This window comes from Rousettus aegyptiacus, unplaced genomic scaffold, assembly GCF_014176215.1.
Source record: "Rousettus aegyptiacus isolate mRouAeg1 unplaced genomic scaffold, mRouAeg1.p scaffold_m13_p_1, whole genome shotgun sequence".
Taxonomy (NCBI): domain Eukaryota; kingdom Metazoa; phylum Chordata; class Mammalia; order Chiroptera; family Pteropodidae; genus Rousettus; species Rousettus aegyptiacus.
Genome location: NW_023416284.1, coordinates 75,208,315 through 75,224,681, shown reverse-complemented (window position 1 = coordinate 75,224,681; position 16,367 = coordinate 75,208,315). Strand labels below are relative to the sequence as shown.

The 16,367-nt window shown below is 40.1% G+C and overlaps 1 protein-coding gene across 11 annotated transcripts in view; it reads left to right on the top strand.

Annotated features, from left to right (window-relative positions):
* Positions 1–16,367, top strand: part of PHACTR1 (phosphatase and actin regulator 1) — a 537,206-nt gene that overhangs the window by 482,665 nt on the left and 38,174 nt on the right. For all 11 annotated transcript variants that reach the window (XM_036237037.1, XM_036237042.1, XM_016123253.2 and 8 more), the window contains 2 exons: positions 5,253–5,494; positions 7,382–7,538. In XM_036237037.1, the coding sequence (XP_036092930.1) occupies positions 5,253–5,494; positions 7,382–7,538 (399 nt within the window). The remainder of the gene's footprint in view (positions 1–5,252; positions 5,495–7,381; positions 7,539–16,367) is intronic.

Sequence of the window (16,367 nt, the reverse complement as noted above, 5' to 3'; positions counted from 1 at the left end):
GTCATATTTATTTTAACATAATTTATAAACACATAATTAGCATATGAAACCTATGATTACAAAGATATTGCTTAAGATGAGGCTAAATTAATATTTAAGTTTTTAAGTGCTGATTTAAAAATACAAAGTAAATAATAGTGTAAATGGACTTCACATATCATACAGACAACAAAATTAAGGTATGATCAAGGTTTAGGAAATACTGCTGTAGATTAGGCATCAGAAAACTTTTCTGTAGAGAATCAGGTAGTAAATATTTGAGGCTGTGTTGCAAGTACTCAACTCTGCCATATTGGTGACAGTGGATAAACAAATAAGCCCTCTTACCATGCTGACATTAAAATCCAGTGTCCTTTAAACTCATTACCCCAAGAATAGACCGACAATGCAAAGGTAGAACACTATTACTTACCTGGTTAGTAAGAAAGACTTAAAATATTAATAAATAAATAATGCCTATTTTTTACAAACGTTGTTGACAAAGCATGATGTTGTTTCCACCTTGCATGTGTACAGTTAATGGGGCTTGTGCTTAATCAAACTGCCAAATCTTACAAGTAGCACAATTTAATTTTTGGATACAGCATATTGAAACAGTGGGTTCAAATTCCATCCTTTCTTTACTACCCATGCCCTCGTGAGCCTATTTATTATCCTTTTGAGCTCTCTATTTCCTGCTTAATAAAATGATGATAATGACACCTCTCCTGCAGAGTTGTTATAAAGATGAAATGAGATACTGGATATGAATGTTTCTAAAACAGTGGGCAGCACGTTCAGTGAATGTTCTCCTTGTTCACTCCCTCCTCTCCTCTCTACTTCAATTCTTCTACCTATTTGATGAGGATGCCCTTTTTGTTAATAAGCCACTTAAAATGTTACCCAAAGTCAGGAACACCCACACCCCTGCAACACACCACCAGATGCCTCTCTAAAAATGAAAAAAAAAAAAAAAAGATCTCTTAATACCATTTGAATATCATTTGTCAACCACTTACAAATGCACCTAAGTATCAGTGATTTCATTCAGCAAGAACAAACAATTCCTGAGTGTCCACTTTGTGTCAGACATAGTGCTAGGTACCTGCTACAAACATGAATTAGACATAGCCCCTGCCCCTCAAGGACCCTACAGCTTCATTGGACGAGGGAAGCTAGTAAGCAAACAGATGTTCTCAATTTTCACAATTGGGGAATCTCCTCAGAACATAGGCAATGAGTTCCCTGAGACATTTATGAAAAAATAGACATTAACAAGGTGAAAGTGGGATAGGAGCACATTTCAGGCCAAGAGTGTGCAATGCATTGTTGTACATGACCAAGGTGTAAGTTATGTGGGGGCAATGGCTACGTTCATAATATGGGTCAGATGGTACAGGGCTTTTCATGTCATGCTGTGTTAGATGACTGCTTCTAGACTAATGGTTTTCACTTTTCTCTAGCAATGAGACTTTTCATGTAGAACAGATTTTCTAAGTGACAACTTAGTTAAATAAAACCAGCATTGTTAAGACTGATGTTCAGCTGGGTATTCCCCTTCCTGCTCACAACCACCAGGGGTGGAGGCCAGATGTAATAAGGGGCCATGTTTAAGTTGATTTAGTTCTTTGGCTTGAATAGTATAGCTCATGATGTGTTAACTGGATTTTCCATTTGTGTCACTCTTGAAGTACTGGTTTTGCAGATGGGGCAGGCATTCAGAGTTCTAATGGGTGAGACAACTAGATATGAGTTTTAGAACATTACCTTGATAACTGAGAGTGTTCTGAAACCACCTGGAAGGCCAGTTCTATATATAACAAGTGAGGGCTTCACTTAAAGGCATGGCCAGTGGGACACTTCTCAGGCAGCAGCCCTACAAAAAACATGCGGTTTACCCAAATTTGCAGTTGAGGAAGCTGAGGCTCAGAAAGATTAAATAATTTGACTAATGTCAAAAGATAGTAAGTGGTAAAACTTGGGCTCAAATTCATATCTTGACTCCTCAAGCTGAGGTTCTGTAATAACCTTCCCAGCCTCCTTCTCAGCTAACTCTTCACCCTCATATGTGTTGTCTTGCTCTCCTGTGCTTCTCCAGAGTTACCAGCTGAATGGGGTCATCTGAGTGTTTGTCTTCCTTCCTCCCAGCACCTTTCCTAATACAGGGTTCGCAGTCAATGAATATTTATTAACAGAATATTTTTAAATGCTTTTGGTAGATTCATCTGGTTTCCTAGAAAACACCTTTTTCATCCTTACAGGAAATTAGACATTCTATTGCATACTAGATTCATACTTCAGGAAAATGGCCCTATTGGCCAGGCAAGTTCTCCTGCTATTTCTATAGTGCCCCCAACAGGTAGTCACTGATCACCATGACTGGTCTCTATTTCACAAGGCTGGTAGCGTGATACCTAGTACCTGCCTAAGCAGTTTCAGGATCAATCTTCTAATCCCATTCTACTCAAGGTCTCTCAATTCCCATGTGTCTTAGAGGAAGGAGACACCACAGTCTCCTGTTTATCACAGGCTGCCTATAAGGCTGAGATTTTTTATCTTCCTTTCCATAATATCTCCCCTTTCTCTGCCCTCTTGAGGAAGTTTGGAGTCTCCTACCTTAAAGAACTTTCTGGTTTCCACCCTTTATTATCCCTCAAAAATTTTTTCCACCAGACATGAATGTCTGTTGATTATTTTTCATCCCTTACACCTAATATCCCCAGCTCTATGCCTTTATAGTAACCATTGTTAATTAATCTATAAATGAAGTAGAAGAGAATGCAGGGGTGGGGCAAAACATGAGCCACGGAATTACATTTTTACTTCTTCCATCCTTACTTCCTTTAACACCCAATGTAGAAATCTAAGCAGAGTTGGAACTCTGTGTGTCATTGCCTGTGGCGACCCTGTGAGGTGGGGTAGTAACTTCTCAGTCACCTTCGAGTCTACTGTTATATTTGTCATCCCAGAGACCATCTATCATACACTCCACCTTCCCGCTGTCATAACCATTTGTAGTAAACTAAATGGGAAATGGACCCCTTAAACAACTAATATCGAATAAGATGCTGTATTGCTGTATTTTTGTAAACATGTGATTTAGCCTTACTCAGTAGCTGAAGGGGTTTTTTCCTTTTTTTTTTAAATTTATTGGGGTAACATTGGTTAATACAATTATATAACTTTCAGGTGTACATTATAATTTGACATCTGTATATTCTATTGTGTGTTTACCACCCAAAGGCCAGTTTCCTTAAGCTACCATATATTTGATCCCCTTTACCCACTTCACTCTCCCCCTAGCCCCTATATTTGACTCCCTTTAACTGTCTACCTACCCCTTCCTCTCCCACCCCCTACCCACCGGTTACCACTAGTCTATGGTCCATATCCATGAGTCTCTGTTTATTTGTCCTGTTCATTTGTTGCTTTGAGGTTTAAATCTCACATGTAAGTGATATCATGTGATTTTCAACTTTTTCTGTCTCGCTTATTTTGCTTAGTATGATTATTTCAAGGTCTATCCATGTTGTTGCAAATGGCAATATTTCATCTCTTCTTATGACTGAGTAATATTTCATTGTATATATGCATATAGCTTCTTTAGCCAGTCATCTATCATAGGACACTTTGTTTACTTCCATGTCCTGGCCACTGTGAATAATGCTGCTATGAACATCTGTGTGCAAATATCTTTACGGATATGAGTTTTCAAGTCTTTGGGATAAATACTCAGTAGAGGAGGATTGCTGGATCATATGGTAGATCAATTCTTAGTTTTTTGAGGAACCTCCATACTGATTTCCATAGTGGCTGTATGAAAGGTTTTTTTTTTTTTTTTAAGTTGATTGAATTCATTGCCTTGAACATCACAGCTCATAATATGTTAACTAGATTTTTCATTTGTTATGTGAAAAATACAAAGAGCAAAATAGCCCTCTGAAAACAATTGGAGGAAGAAAGTTAATTGAATTTAAATTAAACCTAGCAATAATTTAAAGCATAATTGAAAATTTCAGAGTAAACTATCATGCGTTCACATGTCATGAGTAAGATTTTTCTTTTGGATAAAATATTCTAATGTAAAATTTATTGATATATAGTATAACCTCATACTCTATTATTTTATGAATGTCAAATACTTTTGAATGGTAAATGAATCGAGTTTGCTATGTTTAGAAATTCTTTAAATGAAAGATAAAAATTTCACTACCGGTTAATCTGAAAAAGAATTATAAAATTTAACTATGTGTTTCTGGCCCATGATTTTTGCTGGCTTTCATTCAGAGCCTGTCATAAAAAGGATTCTAAATTGTTCTAGGAGCCTAGGATAGACTCTGTTAATAAAATAAGTACTTTATTTTCTCCATTTTTGATATTATACATTTCCTAATTTTCCTACAATGAACTTATGTGGTTTTTATCTATGAAGTAAATCATTTTTAATTAAAAAATATATTTTATCTGATTTGGCTCAACATAAGAGGTAAAACCAAGAATATTATCATCATGGCTTCCTGGAAAATTGGCCTACAGAAAAACCAGTTACCTATAGCCCTTAGGGCCCGACACTGTCCTCGGTAGAGAGCTTTCTCTAAGTCATTCTTGCCCACGCCCACCTTGATGTTCGTGTGCGGGTTTCCAGCCTGACAGTCCCACTTCTTCTCTTTCCCTGCATCTCCATCCATGACATTTCAGTCTCTTCCACACTCAGTTCCTATATATTTACAATCCTATATACAATCACGCTGTATATAGCTCTGAAAGCTGGAACCTTATGCATTATCTCTTCCTTCCCTGGATCTCTAGCTTCGCCATCAAATTAATCCTTTTACTCATCTTCTGAGACATATGAGTGGCAAATGAATTTCCCTTTGGCACTTGGAGATATGGATCTTAACCAGAAATATTTTTGGAATGAAAATTCTTTTTTGTGTGTTTTTATTGTTTTAATTGTGGTAAAGACACAGAGGGGGAAAGTACCATTTTAAAGTAAACGGTTTTGTGGCATCAAGTATATTCACATTGCTTGCTAGCATCACCACCATCCATCCACAGGGAATTAGAATTGTTTTCTATTCCGTACTGCTACCACCATCAGATAACTCTGCTTCCCTAAAATGTTTAGCTGTAAGATGAAAAATGAGACATCAATTACCCTGAAGAACCTTTGTCTCTTAGGACTGGACAACTGAGTATTAAAAAGGTTCCAATCCATTTATGTGACATGTAAGCCAGAATGAGTGTCTTTTTTCCTCCTTCTCTTTAAACAGCTCTGAGCAGCGGGTCCCCTGTTCCACTTCTTACCACAGTTCTGGTTTGCACTCGGGTGATGGCGTCACAAAAGCAGGACCTCTGGGCCTTCCAGAAATAAGACAAGTGCCAACTGTTGTGATTGAATGTGATGACAATAAAGAAAATGTGCCTCATGAATCAGACTACGAAGACTCTTCTTGCCTATACACGAGAGAAGAGGAGGAGGAAGATGAGGATGACGACGGCTCATTGTATACCAGTGAGTGCCTCCAGACTCTTCAATGAGCAGGGAGGGGTGTGGTTTATGGAAAGAGCGCTGATGGAGCCGCCCCACACTCTGGTTCTAATCCAGAGTCTGGTGTCAACTGGTTCAGGGTCAATTAACCCTCAGGGCCTCAATTTCTTCTTTGATAAAATGAAAGTGTAAATGTCCTCTAAACACCCTCATCTGTCTAAAAATCTACCACCATGCGACCCCCTGCTATTTTCAAGAGGGCTCTTTCATTGATTTAAGATGCTTCCTTTAAGATGCATCCCCCTCCCTCGAAAAAGGAAGTGGGGACCCCAAAATTCAATTCCAGTCTACATAATACTCAGACATACTCACCATTGTGTATGCAACAAATTCATTTTAAGCAGACTTCAACAACTTCAGAAGGTCTGAATGTAAGGCCTTAAATGTGCTAAGACACAAGAGAAGAAATGAAGAAAGCAAAAAGTCTGTCATTTGGGGGCATGAATAAGATATAAGTTTTAGTTAGGTGATTAGAGACTAATATTTGGTCAACTTTGTAATAAAGTAATTTATATTAGATACATTTCACTGATATATACTGTGTGCCAGACAATGTGCTAAGATCTTACTCGCTCCACTACATTTTACAATATCCGGTGTCATAGACACTATTGCCCCAATTCACAGAGAAGGGAAGAAGAGGGAGAAGTAAGTAACTTGCCCAGAGCCTCACATTTACTAAGTAGCAGTGCTGGGGTTTGGTGCCGGCTGTCTCATTCCAAACCCCATGTCCTAAAACCAGTGGGGGAAGAAAGAGGGCTAGCATTACTAAATAAAATCCAGAGGGGTTCCCCAAACTTGATCCTTCCTTGTCTCTTCCTCCTGCTTGGTAGGAGTTCTGGTGAGCAAAGCAATGATCAAAATAGTGTCAAGGAGAGAGCCCGTGGCTACAGGCCCAAATGATCCATGAGTGGAAGGAGCAGCCGATTGGCCCCTGAGCACTGTTTTCTGACCAGAGAATTCAGTGTTTTATACCAAAGTGTCTCAACCTTGGCATTATTGACGTTTTGTACCAGACAATCCTTTGTTGTATCGGGAGGGAGGGGACTGTCCTCTGCACTGTTGAATATTTAATAGCATCCCTGGCCTCTGCCCACTAGGTGCCACGAGCACCTTCCCCACCACCTGAAACCCCAGTTTTGACAACCAAAAATGTCTCTAGACTTTTCCAAGTGTCCTCTTGGAGGGAAGATCACCCCTGGTTGAGAACCATGGATTTATTCCAGATGGAAGAAAGCCCTGTCCTGGCTGGCTGCTCGGAAACTCTGCTGTTGAAAAGAAAAGACAGTCCCAGAATATTGCCTATTTCAATGACCTCACTTCTGCTCCTATGCCCAAGTGAACCCAACTTTTACTTTTCTTCACATTTCCACAGCACCACTTTCACTGATCTCCTTTGCCTCCTGTGATTTTCTGGCTCATCCATCACCTGTGAGCTTTCCTACATTTAGACATCCACCAACCTGCCACCTGTTTGCATCTCATGTGTCTTGCAGGCTCCAGCCCCTCCGTCCTCTTCCTAAAGGCCTCTGTCCTCTCTTCCCGCTTTGTATTCTATTGCATTCCAGTCTGTCCTGCCCTCCTTTGTGATGTTACCTGCATGCTAAGAGTTCCTGGAGAGCAGAGATCCAATCACAGGTGCCCCATGTGCTCCTTACATGCTCAACACACTGCTAGGTAAATAGAACATATCGAGTGTGGGAACTCTATCAAAGTGTCTTTTGGGGCCATAAACACTTTCATGTATTAAGCCTGTTGTCTTCCTGCCTTTATCTTGTGGCCCACAGTTGGTCCTGTGGGAACCTGGGCATCTGTGTGTTAGTGTTATTAACTCGCTTCTCCCTCCTGCAGGCTCCCTGGCTATGAAAGTGTGCAGAAAAGACTCCTTAGCCATCAAACTCAGCAACAGGCCCTCCAAGCGAGAGCTAGAAGAAAAGAACATCCTTCCCAGACAGACAGATGAAGAGAGACTGGAGCTGAGGCAGCAGATCGGCACCAAGCTCACCAGGTAGGACAGCTGAACCACCGGCTCTACAGATTTGGTTAGAACAATTCAGTCTTCATCCCTAGATCAGTCCTGGATATCTCTTAAAGAGCTTTTCTGGCAGGAAAAGTCAGTGGAAAACATTCCATTTCTTTTCCAATATTACTCCTGTAGTCCCCCCCCCCCCTTTAACTTATCCAAATCTGGACAATTTCTCTTGATTAGAGTTTCAGGGAGAACTTGAAAGGCAGGTTTCCAGGGAGAAGATCCACCTGTAGAAAAAAATGCCATAGTCCAATAGAATTAAGGGCTTGTATGCACAGGAGTTGTGGTTTGGCTAAACACAGAACAGTCAAATAAATGTACTTTCTGCTATACTATGCCACCAGAAGAGATCAACGGTTGTTAATGATGCCTCATTACTAAATTGTGGCTCTTCTTGAATGTCTGCCCTTAATGTATGGATATTGCAGACATAAATGTAGACTACGTAATACACTAAACATTTGTGTATGTGTATTTATAATCTAGGGCATGTTTACACGGTATTAGCTGACATTTGTGGAGCACTTATTATTTGCCAGGCATCTTTCTAAAATATTTGACATGCATTAAATCACTTAATCTTTTAGCCTCTCTATGAAATGGACATTTTGTATTGACTTTACAGATCAGAAAACCAGGTGTAGAGAACTTTCATTGCCTGTGTATATCACACAGAATGGCTCCAGAGCGCTCCCTCTTGACCACCATGTTGCTCTGCCTCTCTGTGATAATAGGCACCACATGGGCCCTCACTTTGTCCCAAGCACTGTGCTAAGTGTTTGGGTGCAATGTGTAAACATCTCCCAGGTTTGATACTACTCTCCCTCTTCCTAACTATGTAGTCTTGAGTAATTCACTTATTCTCCTTGGCTACATTTCTGCATTTGTAATATGAAAAGTTGCAAGAATTAAACAATATAAGGAAGCATTTAAAACAGTCTGTGTCCCATAGTAAACATTCAGTTGTCTTTTGTTATTATTTCATTATTTTTTCTCCCATCAACTCCATCAAGTAGCTATTATTATCATCTTCATGAGTATGAGTGAGGAAACTGGAGCCTAAAGAGGTTATGGAGGCACAGACGTCACCCAACGGTGCGCTGTTCTTCTTCCCTCCCTCATGATTTATTTTATTACTTAAGGGCAGTTTCTTTCTCATAATTAACTTTGTTTCTTCCTAGAGGATGTTATTTTAATGGGACAGGGCTAAGAAAAATGGTCAACACTGGATGATCTGTCCTTGCATTATGCAGTCTTTAGAGTCATAGAATGAAAAAATATGTAACCACCTGCACTCCCTCTGTGTGTGTGTGTGTGAGAGAGAGAGAGAGAGACAGAGACAGAGACAGAGACAGAGACAGAGACAGAGACAGAGACAGAGAATGCAGTACACGTCCATACTTTGATTATCTGAATCTTTCTGAATACCTCAGTGATAGTTACTCACAGCACTCTGGAGAGCCTGCCCCATTGTTGGAGAGCCTGATTGTTAAATATTCTTCCTTCTATTGAACTGAACTCTCTGTCCATGCAACTCCCACTCACGAGTTTTATTATCTTCCTTTTATAGCTACTCAAAGCCTCATCCCTCTGCATATACATGGTTTAGGCTGTTTGGCTTTCTCAAGCCTCCTCTCGTAGGTTACATGTAGCCAGGTCTTCTCTCTGGGATTGGGTGGGGTGAGTGAATATAATTCTAGGCTGCTTCTTGACCAGCTTGTTTAATTTTACACCTAATATAAGCAGGACTGTTTTCAGGGTGACTAGGAAAAAGAGAAGGAGCAGATCCTTTACTTCAGCCCCTCTTCTCAAAGTTTAGCTCCTCCATTACCACCACATTAAGAGTGGGCATTCTTTATCATATTTCTCTGAACCCAATTCCCATTACCCTAGCTTTGCTACAGTGCAAGCAGAGTCCCAAGGAAAATGGAAGATTTTTCTGCAGGTGTGAGATGCCAGTACATTTGGACGCCTAAAGTGGCATCTTCTGTGGAGAGAGAGAAAAAGATGGAAGATATATACAGCAGATGTGTGTAGCTGATACAGATGTACGCAACTGGCCATTCATTCTGCTTGTTCACTATAGAGTCATTCCACCTGGAGGTAATTGACAAAGTCAAAAAGGTTTTTGTTGTCCCAGAATATACTCCAGAAAAGAGAGACAGCCCCCAGCTTCTCATTCCTGGATTCATATTCATATACCACCACCATGCCCCGCTGGCAGCAGTAGTGACAAAACTCAGAGGTGGGAGAAGACATAGAACATCCATGCACTGGAAAAAGTTTTCTGCATTTGAAGGCTTACCCTTGTAAAGCAATCCTTTCTCAACCTTTCCCCTTCTAACAACACCTCAGTACTGCTTAGAATTCATAAAATCCGCTGAGGTTTATCATGATACACATCTATTTCCAACTCTCTCTTGCCCTGGTCTTTAGAAGTAGACACACTGATTAGGGAAAGACAGCATTGGGCATGTTCGAGGTCAGTTGGCCCACATCCTTGCTCTGAGTTTACTTCATCTTTGTATACTCCTTCTTCTAGAGGTTTATTCCTTCATAGCAAGAACCTTTGGTATCTCTAGCCAGATTATAGAAACTGGACCTAAAAGAGGGGATGTCAGGAGTTTTTAGCAGGTTCACAAGGTTGTACAGAGTTCACAAAATCAGGCAAATAGGCCAAATCTGCACCTCAAGGCCTTCTTTGAGATAGGCCTTCTTTGCAGCCACTGATTCACATTCAAGGGGATTTGAGGACCATTCCCTTTAGAATAAAAACCCAGCTTTGTGCTTCCAGCCACTCATTTATCCTTAAGCCGGGGCAGATGAAGGGGTAATCTGAGAACCAGAAGGTGAAGGTGGTGGAGAGAGAACTACTCTGTGGTTAGGACCCTGGACTCCAGCTCTGGTTCTGCTCTTTCTTAAGTAGTCATTTGCCCTCCCTGGGCCTTCATGGCCTAATCCAAGGAGGATTAGATTCGGTCATCTGATCACTTCATTACTGTAAAAAGTAACTAAAAGAATGTAGAAGTCTGTTGTAAAGTCTTCATTTCTGAAGCTATGAGGCTGTGGTATTCTTTGGCTATTTGTGGTAGCAAAAATGTGCTTGAAATCTTTAATTCTTTGAAAAGCATGTTATCAAGTCTGTAGTCCTCCTGGAGTAAGCAAGATATAAAACACAATTTTAGCCTGACAGATTTCATAGCATTAAAAAAAAAAAAATTCAGCACTCCAAGAATAATCCCAAAATGGAAGTGAGGAGCAGAAATGTCAAGAAAAATGGTGTCAAGCTTTAAGGCAGAGCTTCTACATAAGAGTACAAAAATATTGTTCTTCCAAAATGTTTTCTCATTGATGCTATTGGGCAGACTCTCCTAAACCTCAGTCAACAAGTCATCTGGATGTATTAAAAGTAAATAACTATTCAATCACTCTCCATTTAAGAAGTGCGGGCTGCCCTTGAGACATGAATGTAATCAACTGGATGCATATTTCTCTGCTCCTTGTGTATACAGCAGTCCCCCCTTATCTGCAGTTTTGCTTTCACAGTTATACCTATCCATAGTCAACCACAGTCAGAAAATATTACAAGGAAAATCTCAGAAATAAACAATTCATAAGTTTTAAATTGCATGCCCTGCTGAGTAACATAAAATCTCAGGCTGTCCAGCTCTGTCCTGTGCAGGTCATGAATTGTGCCTTTGTCTGGTGTATCTACACTGTATATGCTACCCACCCATTAGTCACTTAGTAGCCAACTCAGTTATCAGATCGACTGCCGAAGTATCTCTCACAGTGCTTGTGTTCAAGTAGTCCTTGTTTTAGTTACTTGTTTCAGTTAGCCACAAAGCACAAGAGGAGTGATGCTGACAATTCAGCTATGCCAAAGATAAGCCATAAAGTGCTTCCTTTGGGTGAAAAAGTGAGTACCATACAAGATATTTTGAGAGAGAGGGAGAGAGGGACCACATTCACATAACTTTTATTATAGTACATTGTTATAATTGTTCTATTTTACCATTAGTTATTGTTAATCTCTTATTGTAAGAATTATAAATTTATAAATTAAACTTTATCATAGGTATGTGTGTTTAGGAAAAAAACAAAGTATAAACAGTGCAGGGTTCAGTGCTATCCATGGTTTCAGGTATCCACTAAGAGTCTTGGAACATGTCCCCGCAGATAAGAGGGGACTACTGTACAGACTCAGGATAGGTGCAAACCAAGGGATGAACAAGGCCATCTACTCAGGCATGAGGGAGATGAAAATTATAGAACTTATTTTTATTTTATATCATTTTAAGTCAATTGTGCCTCTATTATAATGCGCGTGGGATATTAGTGCAGTTGTAGTCATATATAACTTATAAATAAAGAAACGACACATGTGGGCCATGTACTTAGATTTTTATTAATGAAGTCTTCAAAAAGCTTTGAGTCCACAGGTTCAAGGGCCTCTTCTCAGGGCATGTGAGCAAGTCTTTTCACCTCCAGTGATCTCTAGCCAATAAAATGTGGGGGCCTCAGGACAATCCCCGATTCTGCAATCCACACCCCACAGATGTAAGGGCATGCCGCTCACCCTCCACGTGTCTTCTCAGGACCCTTCAACCTGAACCCTGGGATGTAGTCAGCCTAACTGTGTGATCTTAACTATCAGATCCACTTCTAGTTCTCTTTATTAACCAAGACTTTTATTCTCCCAAGAGTCCTATTTAATCCACATGACTCCACTTTATTTATTTGAAATCCAATTTACCACCCCTTCTCCCCCCAAAAAATCATCATTTAAAATATTAGACATGGAGTCATGATTCTCAATGCTTGGAGTTAGGGTGACCTGTCAGGGTGATCACTTGATCAGCCAAGGCAGCACCTTCTGGCCCTTCTTTACTTTCCAGCTTGGGACATTGATTGGTTGAAGAAGTGAACCCCTACTCTGCAGAGGGTGGAGCTCAGGACCACTGAGAATGGGGTTTCCAGAAAATAAAGAGAAGTGTGGCACCTAAAGAAGTAAATCATCCTTTAGAAAGTAAATCATTCTGTAAGTCACCAGGACTACTTATTTTAAAAGAAAAAAACTAAAACTCTGATACATGACCTGTTCTTGGTTACCCAACAGGCAGTGCACTTAGGCCTCCTCTTGGGGAAGCCAGCTTTTCAGACCCAGCTGACCTAGTCATCTTCAGCTGAGAGCCTCTTCCCCAGTCCCCTCCAATACCTTCTGTAATATTTGGATCACACAGAGGGAGAAAAGGCCCAAAAAGAAAAATAAAACAGAAGAGGTCTTGCAATATATATGTAAGAACATGTAATCTAAATTAAGCTCAGGAGTAAATGAGGATTCAAGCACTCTGCCTCCCTGACACACTTGTTCCCCTAAAATATCACCCACCTACTCAAGGGTGAATTGCCATCATCTCTTTTGCAGTTATAACTAACCAGAAGTTTTTCAATACCCACCTGAGCTGGAGCAGGCATAGATCCCCACTTACAATTGGAAACAACTCTGCGGAGAACCTCTTGAAACTCTTGGAAGCTTGGCTGCTTGGTTTTAGAAAGAATGTTTCTCCTTGTGATGTCTTTTGCCTAGGTGAGATGTAGCCAGTGATTGAAGCTACTCACTTATGATTCATCCCAATGATCAAAGGAAGATACTTAATTTAAACTACTTGGAGTATTAATTTCCTATGTACCATAACAAAGTTCAAGAGACTGAGTGGTTTACACAAGAATATATTGTCTCACGGTCTGGAGGCTAGAAGTTCAAGATCAAGATGTTGGTTCCTTCTGAGGGCTGTGAGGGAGAATCTGTTCCATGCCTGTCTCCTAGCTTCTGGTAGTTTACAGGTGCTTGATTGGTCCTTGCATTGTAGATGTGTCACCCTGATTTCTGCCTTTATCTTCATTTCTCCTTCATTTTCTTCTTCTCATAAGGACACCAATCATATTGGATTGGGGCCCACCACGGTGACCTTGCTTTAAGGTGATTACTTCCGTAAAGACTCTCTCTCCAAATAAGGTTACATTCTAAAATACTGGGAGTTAGGACTTCAACATATGAACTTTGGGGAGACACATTTCAACTCATAATACCCGGGGAAGCATAAAGTGAGTCTACCTAGAAAAGGGGCCATAACCTCAAATGCAAGCTGGGACCAAATAGATATTGAACATCGGTGAAGCAGGGGGTTCTACGATTGTTAACAGGGAGTATTGGGAACTGAATTGAGATGGAAAGTCCACCCTTTATCTATGGCGGCTGTCACTACTCAGCTTCAGCCCTTTGTTATTTTGCAGAAATGAAGAACCAGTTTGTCAGATTGTCTGAAGAAAAATCTGAATTTTTTTCAATGAAAATTCCAAAGCTTTTAAACATTGTATAGACCAAGAAGACTGTATTTATGGACTAAATTTAACCCAAGGACAACATCTTAGCCTGGAGCCCCTACTTTTAATTTCTGACCTGCAAGCCATAGTTTTTTCTATCTACAGTACAGTCATAAATTATGTGATACACTATACATTTTGATGAGATGAAGAAACAGAACTATTCTGTGTCTTATGAATGTGAGGGTTTACATGTTGTGTGTTTATAACAATTTTGAATAACATCTTGTAGGATTTAAATTAATTTGAACATAGTTATTTATGTGTATTGATCACTAAAGCAATATACCATATTCCTAAAAAGAACCTGAGACCCAACTCTGTTTTAGGAATTTAGTCAGATGGTTTTCAAAATGTTTACAAATTACTCTACTGAAGGATATATTAGGTTGGATGAAGAAGTCAGTCGAATAGCTATAACTGCTTTCTTTTCCTTAATGCTCTGGGAATCAGACATACTAAGGTGATTGCCGATAGTTTGAGTCTATAATTAAGGCATAAAAACCAGCATTAAGCACCATGTGGTAGATCGGATGTAGGAACCTGCTTTGAAAAGTATCAAAATTCTCCTTCTCTTCTCACTTTTTATCATCGCCATCACTTAAAAAGCTGTTGTCTTTATGGTGACAAGAGGGTGGTGAATGAGATAGGGAAGGTGGACAAATAATAGCCTCATCACCCCCATGAAACCTAATATGGTATTCTCTCTTATTTAGAAATTAATAACCTGCTAGAAAGAAAGGGTATTCTAAATTATGTTCCTAAGTAGTTCACACTATGGTCTCTGTAGGCAGAATATAAAATAATATGTACAGAGGATTTTGTGCTGCTTTAAATCATTATACAGTGTTCAAGGGAGAAAATTGAAATTCATTTTTTATGCCTATAGTACAGGCAATAAAATACAGTAATCCTGACTTCTAACTGTAGCTGGCATTCTGTTTATGGTTTGGGAAAATTGATGCCAAGTCTGACACACCAGAGCCTAGTTTCAAGGTGGCAAATTGTGTCTCCCCTGAAAAATCTAAGGACTGCTGCTAAGTGTGGGCTGCCATCTCCCCAGGCTAGGTAATTTATTCTGCTACAATAGCACTTTCTAAAAATAGGAATAACAATCAAAGGCTCTATGGATTCAATTCAAAATTGACTGACTTATTGTGCCCTGGGCATATGTCAGTGTAAATCACTTGAAAGAATGAAGGGAAGAAAATAGGCTCTAGTGAAGTTTTGGAGAAGCTCTTTTGTAGACCTGACCCTTGTAGCCTAGTTCCATCATCACCATCCTCATGTGCATCATCATCATCATCATCATCATCATCATCATCACTTTGGCTGTGGTTTAACATGGAATGGCACACAGCTTAAGAAGGAACCAGAGAGAAATGGAAAGACGGCACTTGGATCTTCTCATCTTAACATCCACAAAGCCTGGAATGCCTCAGAGTGATGGGATTTTTCTGTGGATTCTGAGACCTCCCATAAAGAAAACTGAAATTAGATACTAGTCACCAAGCTGAGACTAAGCGATGGAACAAGTGAAATCAGAGCAAAATGACTTGGATGTAGTTGTTGAATCCTGCAGCATTTGCATAATGCTGAACTCTTCAGGTAGCTCAGCTGCTTTCAGATAATTTGACATTGTCCATTACCTCACTGCACAAAATCGAAAATCCTTTTTAAAGGCTTTACGAAATGCTGAGTTGGGTCGAGGCTACAGCACTACCTGTCAGATAGAAAGCTAAGGATGGCCACACATTTGTTGTTTTTGTTTGTTTGTTTGCTTGCTTGCTTTTTAATGAAAGATGAGAAAGCTGTTCTGATATGATTCAAGTGAGGTATATTGAGAGGAGATGGAATAAAACTTCAAAACCACACGTGTAGAGGTTCTGGCAGTAAGGCATAAGCCGCACACATCACCAGGACCCACAGCCATCGAACAAGTCTCAGAGCCTTACAGAGATGTCAGTAGCCTCTTGCCCTCTCACCCCAGCCTCCAGCTGTTAAGAAATGCAGTAAAGACGGAGTTCTTAATAACCTGTTACCAAGACAGAGTTTTTGAGCCATGACAGTGTGTATGTGCATGCATGTATGTGCGTGTGTGTGTGTGCGCGCGCGCGCGTGCGTGCGTGTAGCAGGGGAGTCACAGTTTGCAAGCCCCACACTGGATGTTAAGGAACAAAGCCACATCTTGTCAGGCATTTCCAGTGCTTTATGTTTGTGACTCGCAGCTGCCCCAGCTGCCTGTGCATTTTTCAATGATATAGTAAGTGTGGAGGACAAAAGGGCTGCTTTTTACCCAGCAGGAACAGAATTGATCTCAGTGTTTAAAACTTGCAAAGGTTTCAAAAAAAAAATGTGGTGATCACTGGGGGATAAGGAGTCTTATTTTGTGTTTTATTTCATAGCTTTTGTTAATAGCTG